This window comes from Brassica napus, chromosome A9 (assembly GCF_020379485.1).
Source record: "Brassica napus cultivar Da-Ae chromosome A9, Da-Ae, whole genome shotgun sequence".
NCBI lineage: Eukaryota > Viridiplantae > Streptophyta > Magnoliopsida > Brassicales > Brassicaceae > Brassica > Brassica napus.
Genome location: NC_063442.1, coordinates 32368275 through 32382303, shown reverse-complemented (window position 1 = coordinate 32382303; position 14029 = coordinate 32368275). Strand labels below are relative to the sequence as shown.

The window sequence follows — 14029 nt, the reverse complement described above, 5'->3', positions numbered from 1 at the left end:
TTAAAAACCTAAAGTTTAAAATCATAAACCCTAAATCCAAAACTCTAAACTATAAACTCTAAGTCTTAAAATTTAAACCCTAACCCAAAACTATAAACCATAAACCCTAAATCCTGAAATCTAAACCTAAACCCAAAAATCTAAATCATAAACCCTAAACTCTAAATCCTAAACCCAAAATCTAAAATTCTAAACCCCAGAACCCTAAAATCCTAAACCCTAAACCTAAAACTTTAAGCCCTAGAACCCTAAACAAGTGATAGGTTTAGGGTTTATGGTTTAGAGAATTAGAATTTATGGTTTAGAGTTAGGATTTGGAGTATAGGATTATGGGGTTTAGAGTTTTAGGTTCAGGGTTTAGAATTTAGAGTTTAGGATTTATAATTTAGAGTTTTGGGTTTAGGGTTTAAGATTTAGGGCTTGGAGATCAGGATTTAGGGTTTATGGTTTGGAGTTTTGGATTTAGGATTTGGGGTTTAAATTTTAGGATTTAGGGTTTATGGTTTAGAGTTTTGGATTTAGAGTTTATGATTTAAGATTTATAGTTTTAAATTTTAGGTTTTTTAGAGTTTTGCGGACGGTTTAATCTTATTATTTTTTGCAGCTATTTTTTTAATTTTCTTGCCTTTTTAACTAATCTTACATGACAATTTGATTGGTTATTAAAGGTGGGATAAATCTAAACATTCACGATAGGGGTGAACCTAAGCATTGTTCGCGTTTTAACTCTTTGATTCTTCTCTTGTTAGCAGCTATACACATGTATCCTACTATCTACATCATTTTATATTGTTTACGCGTTCGTAATGCACGTATCTCTATTATTAAAAAAGAAGTACCCATTATAAAATACCTTTAGTTTTTAAAGTTAATTACATTTCTATGCCACTAAGAATTAAATTGAATTTTCTATTTTAATGCTTGTCTTTTTCAGTTAGATTAATGTATTTTTCTTATTCAAGTATAAACTTAATGTCATTAAATAAATCTACATATTTTAATGTTTGTCTTTTCCAGTTAAATTAATGAGTTTTCCTTAATCAAATTTAAACTTAATGTCATTAAATGAACCTAAAAATACATCAGATTTAACGTAGCTTATTACGGACGAGTACAGTCCAATAATGAACTTGAATTTTATTTTTACGAAAACGTGAATCACTTGACATATTATACCTACAATATAACAAATGCATATAACTTAACTATACTTTAGTTTGAAATGAGCATGCTCAAGTAATATATAGTCAACTTACATCATGCATCTATCAATGTATAATATTCAAACCACTTATAGTTTTCGTTTTCTTTATAGGATGTATCAACCAACCAATCATCCTATTGATTTTCTAAGCTTTATAAAAAAACAAATCAATAAATACAAACTCAAAATCTAATATCTTTTATTAATCAAAACAGAATATCTTCAATGTCGTATCTTTAATGTACCTATTAAATAAAAAAATTGTAACCATAATTAAACTAGTTATAAGAATAGATTTGATTCCAACCAACTGATTTATTGCTTTGGTAATTTATTTGCTTGCAGAAGAGAAACAATAAATTTAAAATTTGTAAGAATATAAAGATATAGAGATTCCAACTAATTGCCTATATTTGCGTATGCCAAAAAAATATTTAGTTGGTGAATATAATACATCAAATATTACAAATACATTATTTAGTTAAATAAATAACCAAAAATCGAAAATTCATACCCGCGCTTTAAAAACAAATAGTATGTGTGAACATTCTTGTTGGGGTTACTATGTGGGCTTTAAGGCCCATATAGATTAAGAGGGATAATACTTGGAAATCAATCAATCCTAAGTTTTGAAGTGTTCAAGTGTCTTCAAGCTTCAACAACGGTCGGAAGATCACTAAATTTATTTTGATCAGGCGACTATGAATTGCGAAGTTTGCCGAGCCACATTTTCATGAGTATTTTCTGATTGGTCTGTTGAGGGGCTTGATCCTAGACGTTTATTATTCAATATAAGAGAAGTTCAGTGATGTGATTATATATGTTGCTGAGTTTTATAGTAGTACAGTTAGACTAACCATCGTAGAAGAGCTTATGGGTTGTATACTTGTATGGAAAAAGTTTCTTCAGATGTAGCTTAACAACTGAATTATGCAATGAAGACAATCTTTAGCATCTTCACAAGCTTGGGAACTTAGCTTCCAGTTTTTTGTCTCCAAGTCTCTGAGTGAAGTCTTTCTTCTCTTTGAAGAAGAAGAAGAAGAAGAAGAAGCATATACATTTCTTTGAGATGGAAATTCGACAAATAGCGTCCAAAGAATCACAGACTACGTTAAGTAGGAATCAAACCTATATCATGTAGTATTTGTTTAGGAAATGCGTTAGGTGATTAGAAAACTAGAGAATCCACTGAAAGACTAGAGTACAAGCTAAAATGGCTGATCTCACAGAAACAAAAATAACAAATAATTTGCACTCAAGTAGATATGCTAGTAACATAAGACAAAATGATTAACCTCAGCAAGGATTAACCATCCGGTTTGTAGTCGTTGCCATCTAACTTGGCGTATATGATTACTAGTCGCTGTGACACGTTAAGCTTGATCGCCAATACAAATTCTTAGCTATTCATGAACCTCTTCTGATAGTTGTCCGAATAATTTCTCCTCACTGATCTGTTTGCTCTGAAAAAAATAAGTCATTTTCGATTATTTATAGCCTCCAGAGACCACAGTAGCCAGATTGGTAGAAGTCTATTAAGATTGATCCATTACTGTTGTGATGCACTGAAAAAAAAAACAGTTCGAAACTTGTCCTTCAAGGAAACTAAAAGATATGAAAATCTTGTAGAGCAGCAGCATATTCCAAATAGTTTCCACACAAAGTCGACATGGGATCTACATTGATTATCCGGTGTAGAATATTTGCTTTAACTGCTAACGCTTTATATGTCACATGCCTCCACAGTAACCAGATTATAGATGGGACTATACTCTGCTGAGCAGATCCTGAGTCTTGATCCAACAGACACTATAAAACAAATTCTCCCAAGTGAACAACACACAAGTTCTCCCTTGGAGACCAGTCTAGTCCAGAAGTAATATATTAGTAATATATTGTTCAGATCGTGGTCATTCGTGAAACAAGACCTAATCCTTATATGATTAGAACAAGACTTGTTCTAACCTCATTTTAATTCTAAACCACATGTGCAAGAACTGTAATAACAGGGTAGAAAGTAACAAGGTAAAAGATCCTTAAAAAAAAAGCCACAAACTTTCTCGCTTTTCTAGTTTCATGACACAAATTCTAAAAAGACCAGACACACTAGAAGACTGACAAAGCCAATAGAAAATGGAAACCCTCTGGTAAAGACGGAAGCTTTATGAAAAAGACTTTCTCTTCATTTGAGGGAGTTCCCAGGTGTTGTGATGGAGAGATCCGGCCACGCAAAGTACTCACCGGCGTTGCTGCTCTCTAAACCCTCGAACTGCCACGTGTACGGCACCGCAACCCCTGGGACATTGGTCGTCGCGGAATCCCCCACGGTCGGAAACGGCCACACCGCTCTTCCGAGTGCGAAGCTGACGTCATCAAAACTCGACCCGGCGTTGTTCTGGTTCAGCAGAGAGGTGAAGTTGCCGGAGAGAGACAAAGCGTTTCCCTTTCCGTCGTTCTCGAGCGGAGCCGTTACGGTGTGGCTGACGCCGTTAGAGGTCGACGAGTGAGGGAAGAGAACAGGTGTCGCTGGCAACGGAACGCTGGTGGTTCTGGTTCCGGAGGAGGAGGAGGAGCAAGTGCGGGAGCGTTTCGCGGATTTGCGAGTACCGCCGCCGACGGGAATGTCGCGGAGAGTTCCGCCGTGAGTCCAGTAACGGCGACAGGATTTGCAGAAGTGACGAGGCTGAGAGAAGTTGTAGTTGTTGTAGTAACAGAACTTAGTGTTGGTGGAGTTGCAGCGAGGACAAGGGAGCTGCTCTTGCTGCTCGTTGGCGGTCGGAGGAAGCCCTGTTATCACGCCGTGAGGTCTCATCGCTGTCTGTCGTGGTTCGCCGGAGTCAGACATCATCATGGTGTGTGGAAGGAAGAAGCTTTTCTTGTTTGTGTGTTTTGGGCTCAAAGGTTGGAACTTTATATGGAGGAAACATGCGCAGATAGAGAATGGGGTATGGAGAAGAAAGTCGGGCTTTTTTTGACAGAGGGTGTTGGGTTGATTTGAGGCCACGCTCTCTCTCTCTCTCTCTCTCTTGTCTTTAAAATTTGTCTTTTTATGGGGTTTTCTTGGAATAGTTGAGTCGGCTATTGATTGTTATGAACAGTGATGGCTCTGTTTCCTCACTAGGAGTCGGCTCACTTCATTACATAGGTGGCTCTTCTTTCAAACAATGACATAAATAAAAAAACAAAAAATCTCACATCTTTACATTCTAATTTCTAAAACCTTAAAATGTTTCTAGTGATAGTATTAGCTTACTAGAGGTTTTGAAATTTAATAGCTTAGTTTAACATTTGAGTTACAGTTTAGTTATAAAACTTTTTAAGGTAAATTCGAAAACACGTACGAAAACATTGCACCTAAACTGCCGCCATGAAAATATCGTCGCAATATTTGACTATTGGGAACAGTAGTATTGATTAAGTGAATAGTGTGGCACACTAAACGTTTTCATTGACATATCTGAGGTTGCAGTATATGAAATCAGATTAGTTTTATATTCAACGAAGTGATCATTATTCATTCACAGTTCTCGTTCTATGATATATTTTAATATAATATTTTATTTTTTATAGTATTCTTATTTCTTACAGTATTTCCAATGTAATATTTTTTTTTTTTCCAAAAATAAATTAAATACTCTAACCCTATTTCATCTCTTACTCCATATGAAATAATAAATAAACAAAAAATGAATAATTCTATTTATAGAGTAAATTTTATTGTGAAGTAAAAAACAAAGTATAATTAGAATATCTTTTATTTTATACTCATTTTTAGTCAATTTTAGAGTAAAAAATAAAGTGGGGATTGTAGATGTTCTTACCAATCTTATAAATCATTTTTAACACACAGAGAGAAACAATTATTGTACTTGTTTGTCTAATAATGCGAATGTTTAGCCACGGATTCATGGCGCTGCCTTTATGTTTTCAAGTTTTAAAATCAACAGAAAACTAAATAATAATGACACAATTTACCTCTTGTGAAAAACAAATGCATGTGGAATAAAAACAAGAGAAAACAATGATACGGAGATAATGCATAGAGAGAGGTGGTGTTAGGTCGCAGTAGGCAACACATAGGTAGGAAGACTATTGAGCTTATCAATGTACGGCCAGTTCTCAGTAATTATTCTACAATTTGTATTATGCTCTCGATTATTAGAAAAATAATAATACACCAAGCAATCTAATTTTTCGATATTTGATTTTTCCGTATTACAAATAGTAACAATTTCGGTAAACGTTTGAAACATATAAGCGAATGTCATCTTCACTAATGTTATTTATTCGACAATATAAAAAGAGCTGAATTCATGTTCCAGAAAGTTGGAAACAAGTGACACGTTTTCTATAATTTTCGTTGGATTTTAACTTGAAAAATGGCTAACTGGATTTATTGTATACTTTAATATAAGACGAATTAAATTATTATTTTTTGTTGTATCACGCAGCTTTCGAGATTAAAGTCCAAAAGTTTGATCCTGTTTCATTGTTCGCTGTCTACGAAAAAACAATATTGTAGTAGTCATGTACCCAAAACATTTTGTTTGTTTATATGGAGATTATTCTTTATTGAACTTTTTTTTTACTAAAACTGTTATTCGAATTAATTAGACAGGTGAAACTCGCTTATTTATTCGAAGTTTATCACAAACGTTTGCGGGATTTCCAATCAACATAGGCAATGGCAGTGGACCCTGCTTTAGTGTTTTTTCAGTAATGTCGTATCATAAGTCTAACAAAATTATCAATTATATAAATTTTGAAACAGTTTTTGGTTTAAAATTGTTTAATGTAAATCACGCTGTAAACTTATGATGTTTCTTAGTTTACAAAAAAAAAAAATTGTTTCTTGATTTGACAGCGAATCAGAATCTATGTTACTCGACTAACCGTTTTGTATTGGGGTTTGATTGTTCAAGAGGACCACATTAAAATCCTCCTACATCGTGACCAAATCTATGCAGAAGACATGAGTATGAGATCTAAAGTTAATACATGGTGCGTAAACAAACATAACCTTTTCTAAAGAAAACAAGACTACGACAAATATCTCTTGGAAGTGTGACAAATTAGTATTGCATTTTCTTCTAAATTAAAAAGCCTATCACTCAAATTGAATTGAGTATATAGGTAAATAAGATTTTCACCATTTATATGCCAACCACAAAATAACATAAATAAAATATTATAGAAGGAATCGGATTCGGGAGACCGCAATCAGAGGAAAATGTGTGATGATAAATCTTCACGCCTTGTCCCAACCCTTCCCATCATTCTGTCTCTCTCCGCATTTCTCGTCCACTTCTCATCTTCTTTTTTCCTTCTCTATTAAATTATTATCATCATAATACTCGTTAATTATTTGTAACTTTCCATGAAAATAACGAACTTTGCAGGTTAACGTCAAAAAATACCCTACAAAACATAAAATGTGATAAAGACAACTGACAAATCCGACGTTTTCTTTAAAGTAAAGTTTTAATACTGGTCTGGTCCGTGTATGTGTATATAAAAGGGAAATAGAGTTACAAAACAATCTTACAGAAATACGTATAGAAAAACGTCAAAAGAAAACGGTCAAAGAGACAAGAGTGAAGCTGTCGGGTCGGGTCGGGTCGAAAGGGGTGGATAAGCACGCGCAGCCGGAGGAAGATGATATGACCCACACATGAACCACCATCCAAATCAACGACTTATTTCTCTCTCTCTCTAGTCGCTTTCACACCCTAAACAATGAAGAGAGAGAGAAGAGAGAAGAGAGAAGAGAGAGCAGAGAGGTGTGGTTTGTGTGTTGTGGTGTGGTGTGCCATATGGGCAGACGATGTGTCTTATTTTTATTGCAGCCGTCCTTTCGTTGTCCGTATCCTGGTTCGGACCGGTCCTTTCAGATCATACTTCTGACACACTCTCCCTTATTCCATCTCTCTTCTTCTTGTCTTTTTCCTCCATGTTCCTCTCTGTTTTCTGATTCCGATTCTCAACAACCTTTGATCTGAGTATGTTTTAATATTTTTCGTATGTGCATCGAAATTTAGTTTTATCTACGATCGCTTGACAGCCCACCCACTGTTTTTTTACCCCAGTTACCAAACTATAAACACGTCTACAATTGACTATTCCCTTTGTTCTTTCTTTCTTTAATAATCGGAGTTTCTTTTTTTTTCTTGACTGAAAAAAAAGAAAGAAACACAGATTTATCATTTAGACAAGATTACATAGAAACTCAGAGTTACTCAATATAGATTCATTATTAAAAACTGGAACAAGATTACATCCGCTATACGCAAGGGCTAAAGTTCAAATATATCATTTCGACAAGTGTAATAGTAGTGTCCATCATAGCAGATATTGGTACATAAAATTAAACTAAAAAAAAAAATTAAACTAAACCACATGAGTTATACTCCATATCTACAATAGCTATTTGTTTTAAAAACAGCAAAACATTTTTATTTGAAAAACGGCTTAAAAATTAAACAGCAAAACATGAACAAATGTATTGTAATATTAAATGTAATATAACCCCATAAATATATAACCAAAAAGGAACAAAAAGAAAGATGAATATCACGATGTTGGAAAAAAAATTACATTAATTTTTTTTTTTTCTCAAAGGTTACGAAGGTGGATGAGATTAAAGGGAGACGAATTTGGAGTGTCACCAGTGATTTAACAGCTTCACGAGGCTGGTACGGGTCCCAAAACTACAAGCTTTGACCGGTCCTTGCAAAGACACGACGTTGGTCCACATGGCAATATCCCCGCCAATCTCCCTTCCGTCCCACAGCACGCCTCTCTCGCCGTCCTAAACCCTATACATCATTTTCACATTGATCAATGAAACTCGCACAAAATCACAATTTTTTCGAGAACATTTTCCTTACTAGTGTAAAAACTTTTTTTTTTTTTAACGCTGATTTATTACGATCTTACAATTATGATATAGGAAAGATTACATAGACGATTCGACAACCGACAATACTACCTGCCTTATGAAGACCTACGCCTAACTGCATCACCTGAGCCGTCCTATGAAGATCCACGTCTGGCCAGATTTACTTGCACCATGTTGAAGATCCCTTGCAAGCCTTTCCTCTGTAGTCTGCATAATTGTTTTAATAAACCGCTCTCTCCGGGACTTGAAACCTGGATTTCCTGTAATCTGCAATAAATTGCATAGTCTGGGATTCGAACCCCAGACCTGGGTGTAAAAGCCTTTAAACCTTAACCAATAGGCTACGGTGCTTCCACAGTGTAAAAACTTTTAAACTAAAATTCCCTAGTCAAAGCTCAACCTACTCACAGGCTAAAATTCATGACCCTAATATAAACCCAAACATGTAAGTGCTCATTAGATGTTTTTTAAAACCAATGGGCCGATATTATATATTCTTTACCATATTTTTTGTAGTTGACAATGAGGTCCATAATAGACGCTGGCGTAAACGAAGTGTGCGTCTTTTAGACTTATCTTTCAATTCCACCAGCAAGAGATCTTTGAGACGAGCATTGTACTGGAGAGTCAGCTTGTTTGTCAAATCAACACACTGCTTATCCTTAAGGTGATTGGTTGATCTTTGGTACGGTAAACACCCGATTCGAGCCACATTACCCACCACAAATTTACGACCATATAATCTCTAACGTTTCATCCCACAAAACTATTTTAATTAACAGCGATCAGTAGAACATAGTGTTCATAATTTTTCCAGCATACCTTGAGTTGGTCACGGAGATGACTAACATGTCCTCAACAAAAATTTCAGGAGTTTGTGTTAATCTTGCTTGTACCGCAACAAATGGGACTAGATAGTCTATGAGAAAATTATTTGAGCCAATAACTAGGGAGAATATTGATTAATTTTTGATGTGATCTCTGGCCTTTTCTTCACCTAAAAGTTTATCGAACTGCTTTCTTGTATTGTTAAAGTAATCAACTTGTACATCCATTCCTAGCCGATTCACCTATACAATCGTCATTTTGAAACGTTAATTATATAAAACAGTCTAATGCACATTTGGGTACATGATCAAGCAATTAAGGTAAAAACAACTATTTAACAAATCTATAAAAAAATATTTTAATTTTTTTTTTAACGTGAACCTTTTAAGCCGACCAAACGAATGCTATACGAAATATACGTCACATAAAATGTGCAGGAAAGCACAAAACACTAACAAATACACTTCCAGCAGGATTGAAAATTCCGCCACCACCAGATGCGTAATTGCCACCATTTTACTAGTGCTTCACCATTTGCATTTGTACTAGATATGGAACTGCATAATTTGGCTGCCCTAGCTTTTCTCTTGTAGACAACAAGATAGATTAAAACTAAACATTAGCATAACCATTACAATAAAATCGATATTGATTTATATTTGAGAAATTTCCTAAAATAGACATATTTAAGTTTTTGTCATTAAAAATTAAATTTTAATTTTTTTAAAATAAAAAATAAATATTAAAATTTTCAAAATAAAAATGGACTATTTTGGTCATTTTTTCTTGAATGCTATTTTTGTGACAAAAACTTAAAATGAATATTTGAGAGAATTACCCTTTATATTGTATGAATGTTTTAACTAAATTACCAACGATGTCAGCTATGGTACGGCCGTTAGTAAATCGGCCGGTTGGATTCCCACGGGGTGGTTTGAAATTGATGCCATTAGGAGGACTATTGACTATAGACAACGTTTGCAAGTAATTGTTATTTCCCGCATCCACTAGCGAATCACCAAAAATGAATGATGCAGCTAAGCCGTTTTAGTCTGCTGCGTAGGCTATTCATGAAGATCTTGATCCAAGGAAAATATGAAGAAAGGGACGAAATAAATAGCTTTGTTCATTGTCATGAACTGGTTTCTAATATTGATTGTGTTACGGGTGTTCTTTGACAAATTAGTGTTTATATAAATATAAACTCATAACTCATATAAACTCTTTTGACTGGTTAAGAAGCTATGGAAAGCAACCTCATTTGTTCGATTTTAAACTGGATTACGTTGTTTAACAAACAAAAAGCTCTTTTCATGGTTAACATGTTTCCGATGTTAGCACTACAAAAACAGAGAGAGTTAGGACACAAAACTTTGTGGTTGGGTCACGAGCTATTTCCCATTATAACTACATATTAGTAATAAGCAACTTCAATATCACAAAAATTCAGTTTAAGAATATTGTTTTGGTATAACATACAGTTGTATCTCCTCATGAAAATAATACATAATATATTTTACTTTTATGTTAATTATAATTTTATTAAATAATTTTGACATTTATAAAACTATATTTTATATATTAATTTAAATAAAATCTATAATATTATTTATGAAGTGATTTGGCTTATTTGTCATCTTCTCCATGATTTTAGTTAATTTGCTTACTTATCATCTTTTCCATGATTTTAGTATAAATTATTAGTTTAATTAATATTTTTTTTGATATCTATATATTTATCATGATATTTAAAATCATGATAAACATGAACCTATTTTACCGATATATATATATATATACTAATATTTTTTAAAAATATATTTTAATATATGATAAACATGATATTTAGGAAATTTAATTAATAAATAGCTATTAATAATATATACTGATAATATCATCATTACTTTTCTCTCATTTTATAATTTAAGTGACAAATATTATTGCTAATTTCTCTGATTTTTATTAAATATATTGATCAAATACAGATTATTATAACATTTATATATTAGTATACTAATATATATAAATTAATCAGTTTCTAGTTAATTTTCTTATTTTTCATCTTTTCCATAATTTTAGGATAAATCATCTGTTTAATTAATATTATTATTTATTTTTTTATTTTTATATCTATATATTTATCATGATATTTAAAATAATTAATAAACAGTAACCTATGTTACCAATATATATATACTAATATTTTTTTTTAATATATTTTAATATATAATTTTTATGATATTTAGGAATTAATAAAGATATATTAACAATATCTACCGATAATATCATCATTACTTTTTTTTTATTTTATAATTTTAATGACTAATATTATAGTCAATTTCTCTGATGTTTACTGAAAATATTGATCAAATACAGATTATTATAAAATTTATTTATAAGTATACTGATATATCCAAATTAATCATTTTCTTTTGTTTATTTGGTTTGATCCCTTAATATACTGATCAATATTCATATACTGCTGTTTTTTAAAATAACATCCTCGGTACTTCCTAATCTAAACTATCTTCACTATTTCGGTTTGGTTTGATTTTTAATGGTTTGGTTTTACCAGATTGAACGATCCTAAACTATTTCTATTTGTTACTGTTTTATATTTGTGATTTTTTATAATCCTTTTAGTACCACATGATTTGGTTTTCAGTCCAAATACAATATGTGTTAATTTCACATACAAAATTTCTTAATTTAGTTATTACTATAAAAAAGATTTTGATCCAAAATCTACATCACATAAATAAAAATATGAAACAAAATAATACAATTTAATACATTGATTACCAATATGATTAAAATTTTATAATTTATAATAATTTAAAATTTATATCTAATTTAATTATTATTACTTTATAAAAATAAATTTTAGAATTAAAAATTGTTAGATGTATAGATATAATAATCCGCACAAGGTGCGGGACATCAACTAGTAAAATATCATATCATCAGAATATTAGCTTGAACTCCCGAAATAGTAAGCATGACACGGCATACATACATATATATATATGTTGTTAATAATGCACATAAATACACGGGCCATGGCTTGGGTCGTCATGAACTTCAGTGCCAGTACCACTGAAATCGCATTGCGCCTTGGTGGAACCTTCGTTCTGGTAATACAAGTTCATCACAAACGACGCATGATCTCTGAGAGTGTTTGGTTCGTAGCAGACTCCACCTGGTTGGATCGGTGTACAATCGCGAAAACCTCCTGAGTCGCTGCAACACCAATCTATAGTATCTTGTAGTTGTTCAGCTGTCGCATCAGAATTCGCCACACACCATACATTTCTTTGGGCCATGGATACTGTTGATATGAGGAGGAAGAAGAAGAGCACTGTCAATGATAAAGACATTGTTGTTGCCACCATGTCTGCTTGTAGATGATATATGTTAGACGCGAGAATCTTGAATGAAATCAAAAAACAAAATGGGATGAAAAAGTATTATGCGGTAGCATTTTTGAAAAAAATAAGAAAATAGACGAACACATGGAGTCAATATTTGATTATTTTCTTAATTTAATAAATCGTCCGTAGGTGAGAAGGTTTTCGTATGATTTTTGAGTTTCAGGAAAAAACCACATGAAATTGTTTTGTTACACCAAAAACCGAACATCTGAACTTATTATTCACACTATATTTTTGAGACTTACTTTAAAAAACTTGAGGTATTGATGAAACTTTTGTAAGATTATTATGTATGAGTATAGATTGTTATATCTTTAATAGAAAATAAAATATGTATATATATATATATATGAAAATTTCACAAAGCTGAAAGCTACTTATAAAGTAACTTGGACATTTGTCAAAAAGTTTAATAAGCTTTAGCCATTTGTCACTAAGTTTACTTTGGTTAATTAACCAAGTGTACTTAGCTTTACCATGTGTCACCAAATTAATTTATCTTAACCACTAAGATAACTTAGTCATTAAGTTTTCTTAGCTTAAACTATTTGTTACCAAATAGATTAAATTTAGTCGTAAATTAATCTTAATGATTTTTCCTTGTTTAAAGACAACTCTTTCATTTTATTTAGGCTTATGGACTTGCAAAATATGGTGACTTTTCTCCATATAAAATATAATATTTACTTCACTTCACGTCAGATTAGATTTTTACCCAATCCATTAGGCTTGTGAAAACTCTAGCACACACTTAGTTTTACTCATCCGGTTATGCTTGTAAAGTTAGTTCCAAAATCTGCACTATTTAGTTCCAAAATCTGCACTATTAAAACACCATCATTCTTATTTTTTTTATTTTAATGAAAAACTCAATTGACCTAAAATGTCCATACTTCTCGAAAGAAATTTAGTTTTTATTAGTGGCATATTATTTTTTTAGTTTTTAGACCTAAGCTTATGTAACTACTAATTCAATTCATTTTAATCATGATCCATTAAAACTTATTCTGAAAATTATAAATTTAACTTTCTTAACAGGCTTAAACCTATTGTATGATTATAAACAGAACTAAATGAATATCTACGTTAAAATTATAATAGTACTATGCTTAACTATAACATATTAATGTCAAAATGTAATCAGATATAAATTGAAACTAAACTATTTTTATTAACATAAAATTTATTAACCTATGTAGCAATTATATTTTAACATTTATAGTTAACTCAATTATATCATAAATGGGTATTTTACAAAAGGGGTTTTATTATTTAATTTCCAAACTATATGTTTCTTGCATGTCCAAGTACATACCTTGAGATGATATAATATGTGCTTCAGTCTTTAAATACATGCTTTCCACATTGATTCAGCCTATAACATTGTATTATAGGGGAATTGGGTATCCCACAGTTTTGTTTTTCAACAAAATAATAATATATTGATATCATAAGCATTTTACAAGATACAAACACAATTCAATACAACCATTGATCCAAATACAGGAAGTTGGAAATAATTTCGATGAAAGAGTAGAGAGTAACCATGCTTTCCATAAGAAAGTCTTGTAGGCTAACAGATGAAATCTGTTATGTCCCTCTTTGACATACTTTTTATGGCTATCATCTCTTGTATGAAACTCCAAAATGCACTTGACAATGCTTCTG

General features: G+C 32.0%; 2 protein-coding genes and 1 pseudogene across 3 annotated transcripts; all 3 read right to left on the bottom strand.

Moving 5' to 3' along the window:
• Positions 1-3070: 3070 nt before the first annotated feature.
• On the bottom strand, positions 3071-4252 carry LOC106426026 (dof zinc finger protein DOF3.4-like). The gene has a single exon (XM_048741018.1). The coding sequence runs from the start codon at positions 4053-4055 to the stop codon at positions 3387-3389; it is 669 nt and encodes a 222-aa protein (XP_048596975.1). The 5' UTR covers positions 4056-4252; the 3' UTR covers positions 3071-3386.
• A 2844-nt stretch (positions 4253-7096) lies between these two features.
• LOC106426017 lies at positions 7097-9977 on the bottom strand (annotated as a pseudogene).
• A 1820-nt stretch (positions 9978-11797) lies between these two features.
• LOC111209580 (major pollen allergen Ole e 10-like) lies at positions 11798-12697 on the bottom strand. 2 transcript variants are annotated; one of them, XM_022709564.2, is made up of 2 exons: positions 12607-12697; positions 11798-12324 (listed from the first exon to the last, which is right to left on the bottom strand). In XM_022709564.2, the coding sequence occupies exon 2, from the start codon at positions 12320-12322 to the stop codon at positions 11963-11965; it is 360 nt and encodes a 119-aa protein (XP_022565285.2). In that variant the 5' UTR covers positions 12323-12324; positions 12607-12697; the 3' UTR covers positions 11798-11962. The 2 variants fall into 2 exon arrangements, with proteins under 2 accessions (XP_022565285.2, XP_022565288.2); XM_022709567.2 differs by having other exon boundaries at positions 11798-12358; positions 12607-12685.
• Between the last annotated feature and the right edge of the window lie 1332 nt (positions 12698-14029).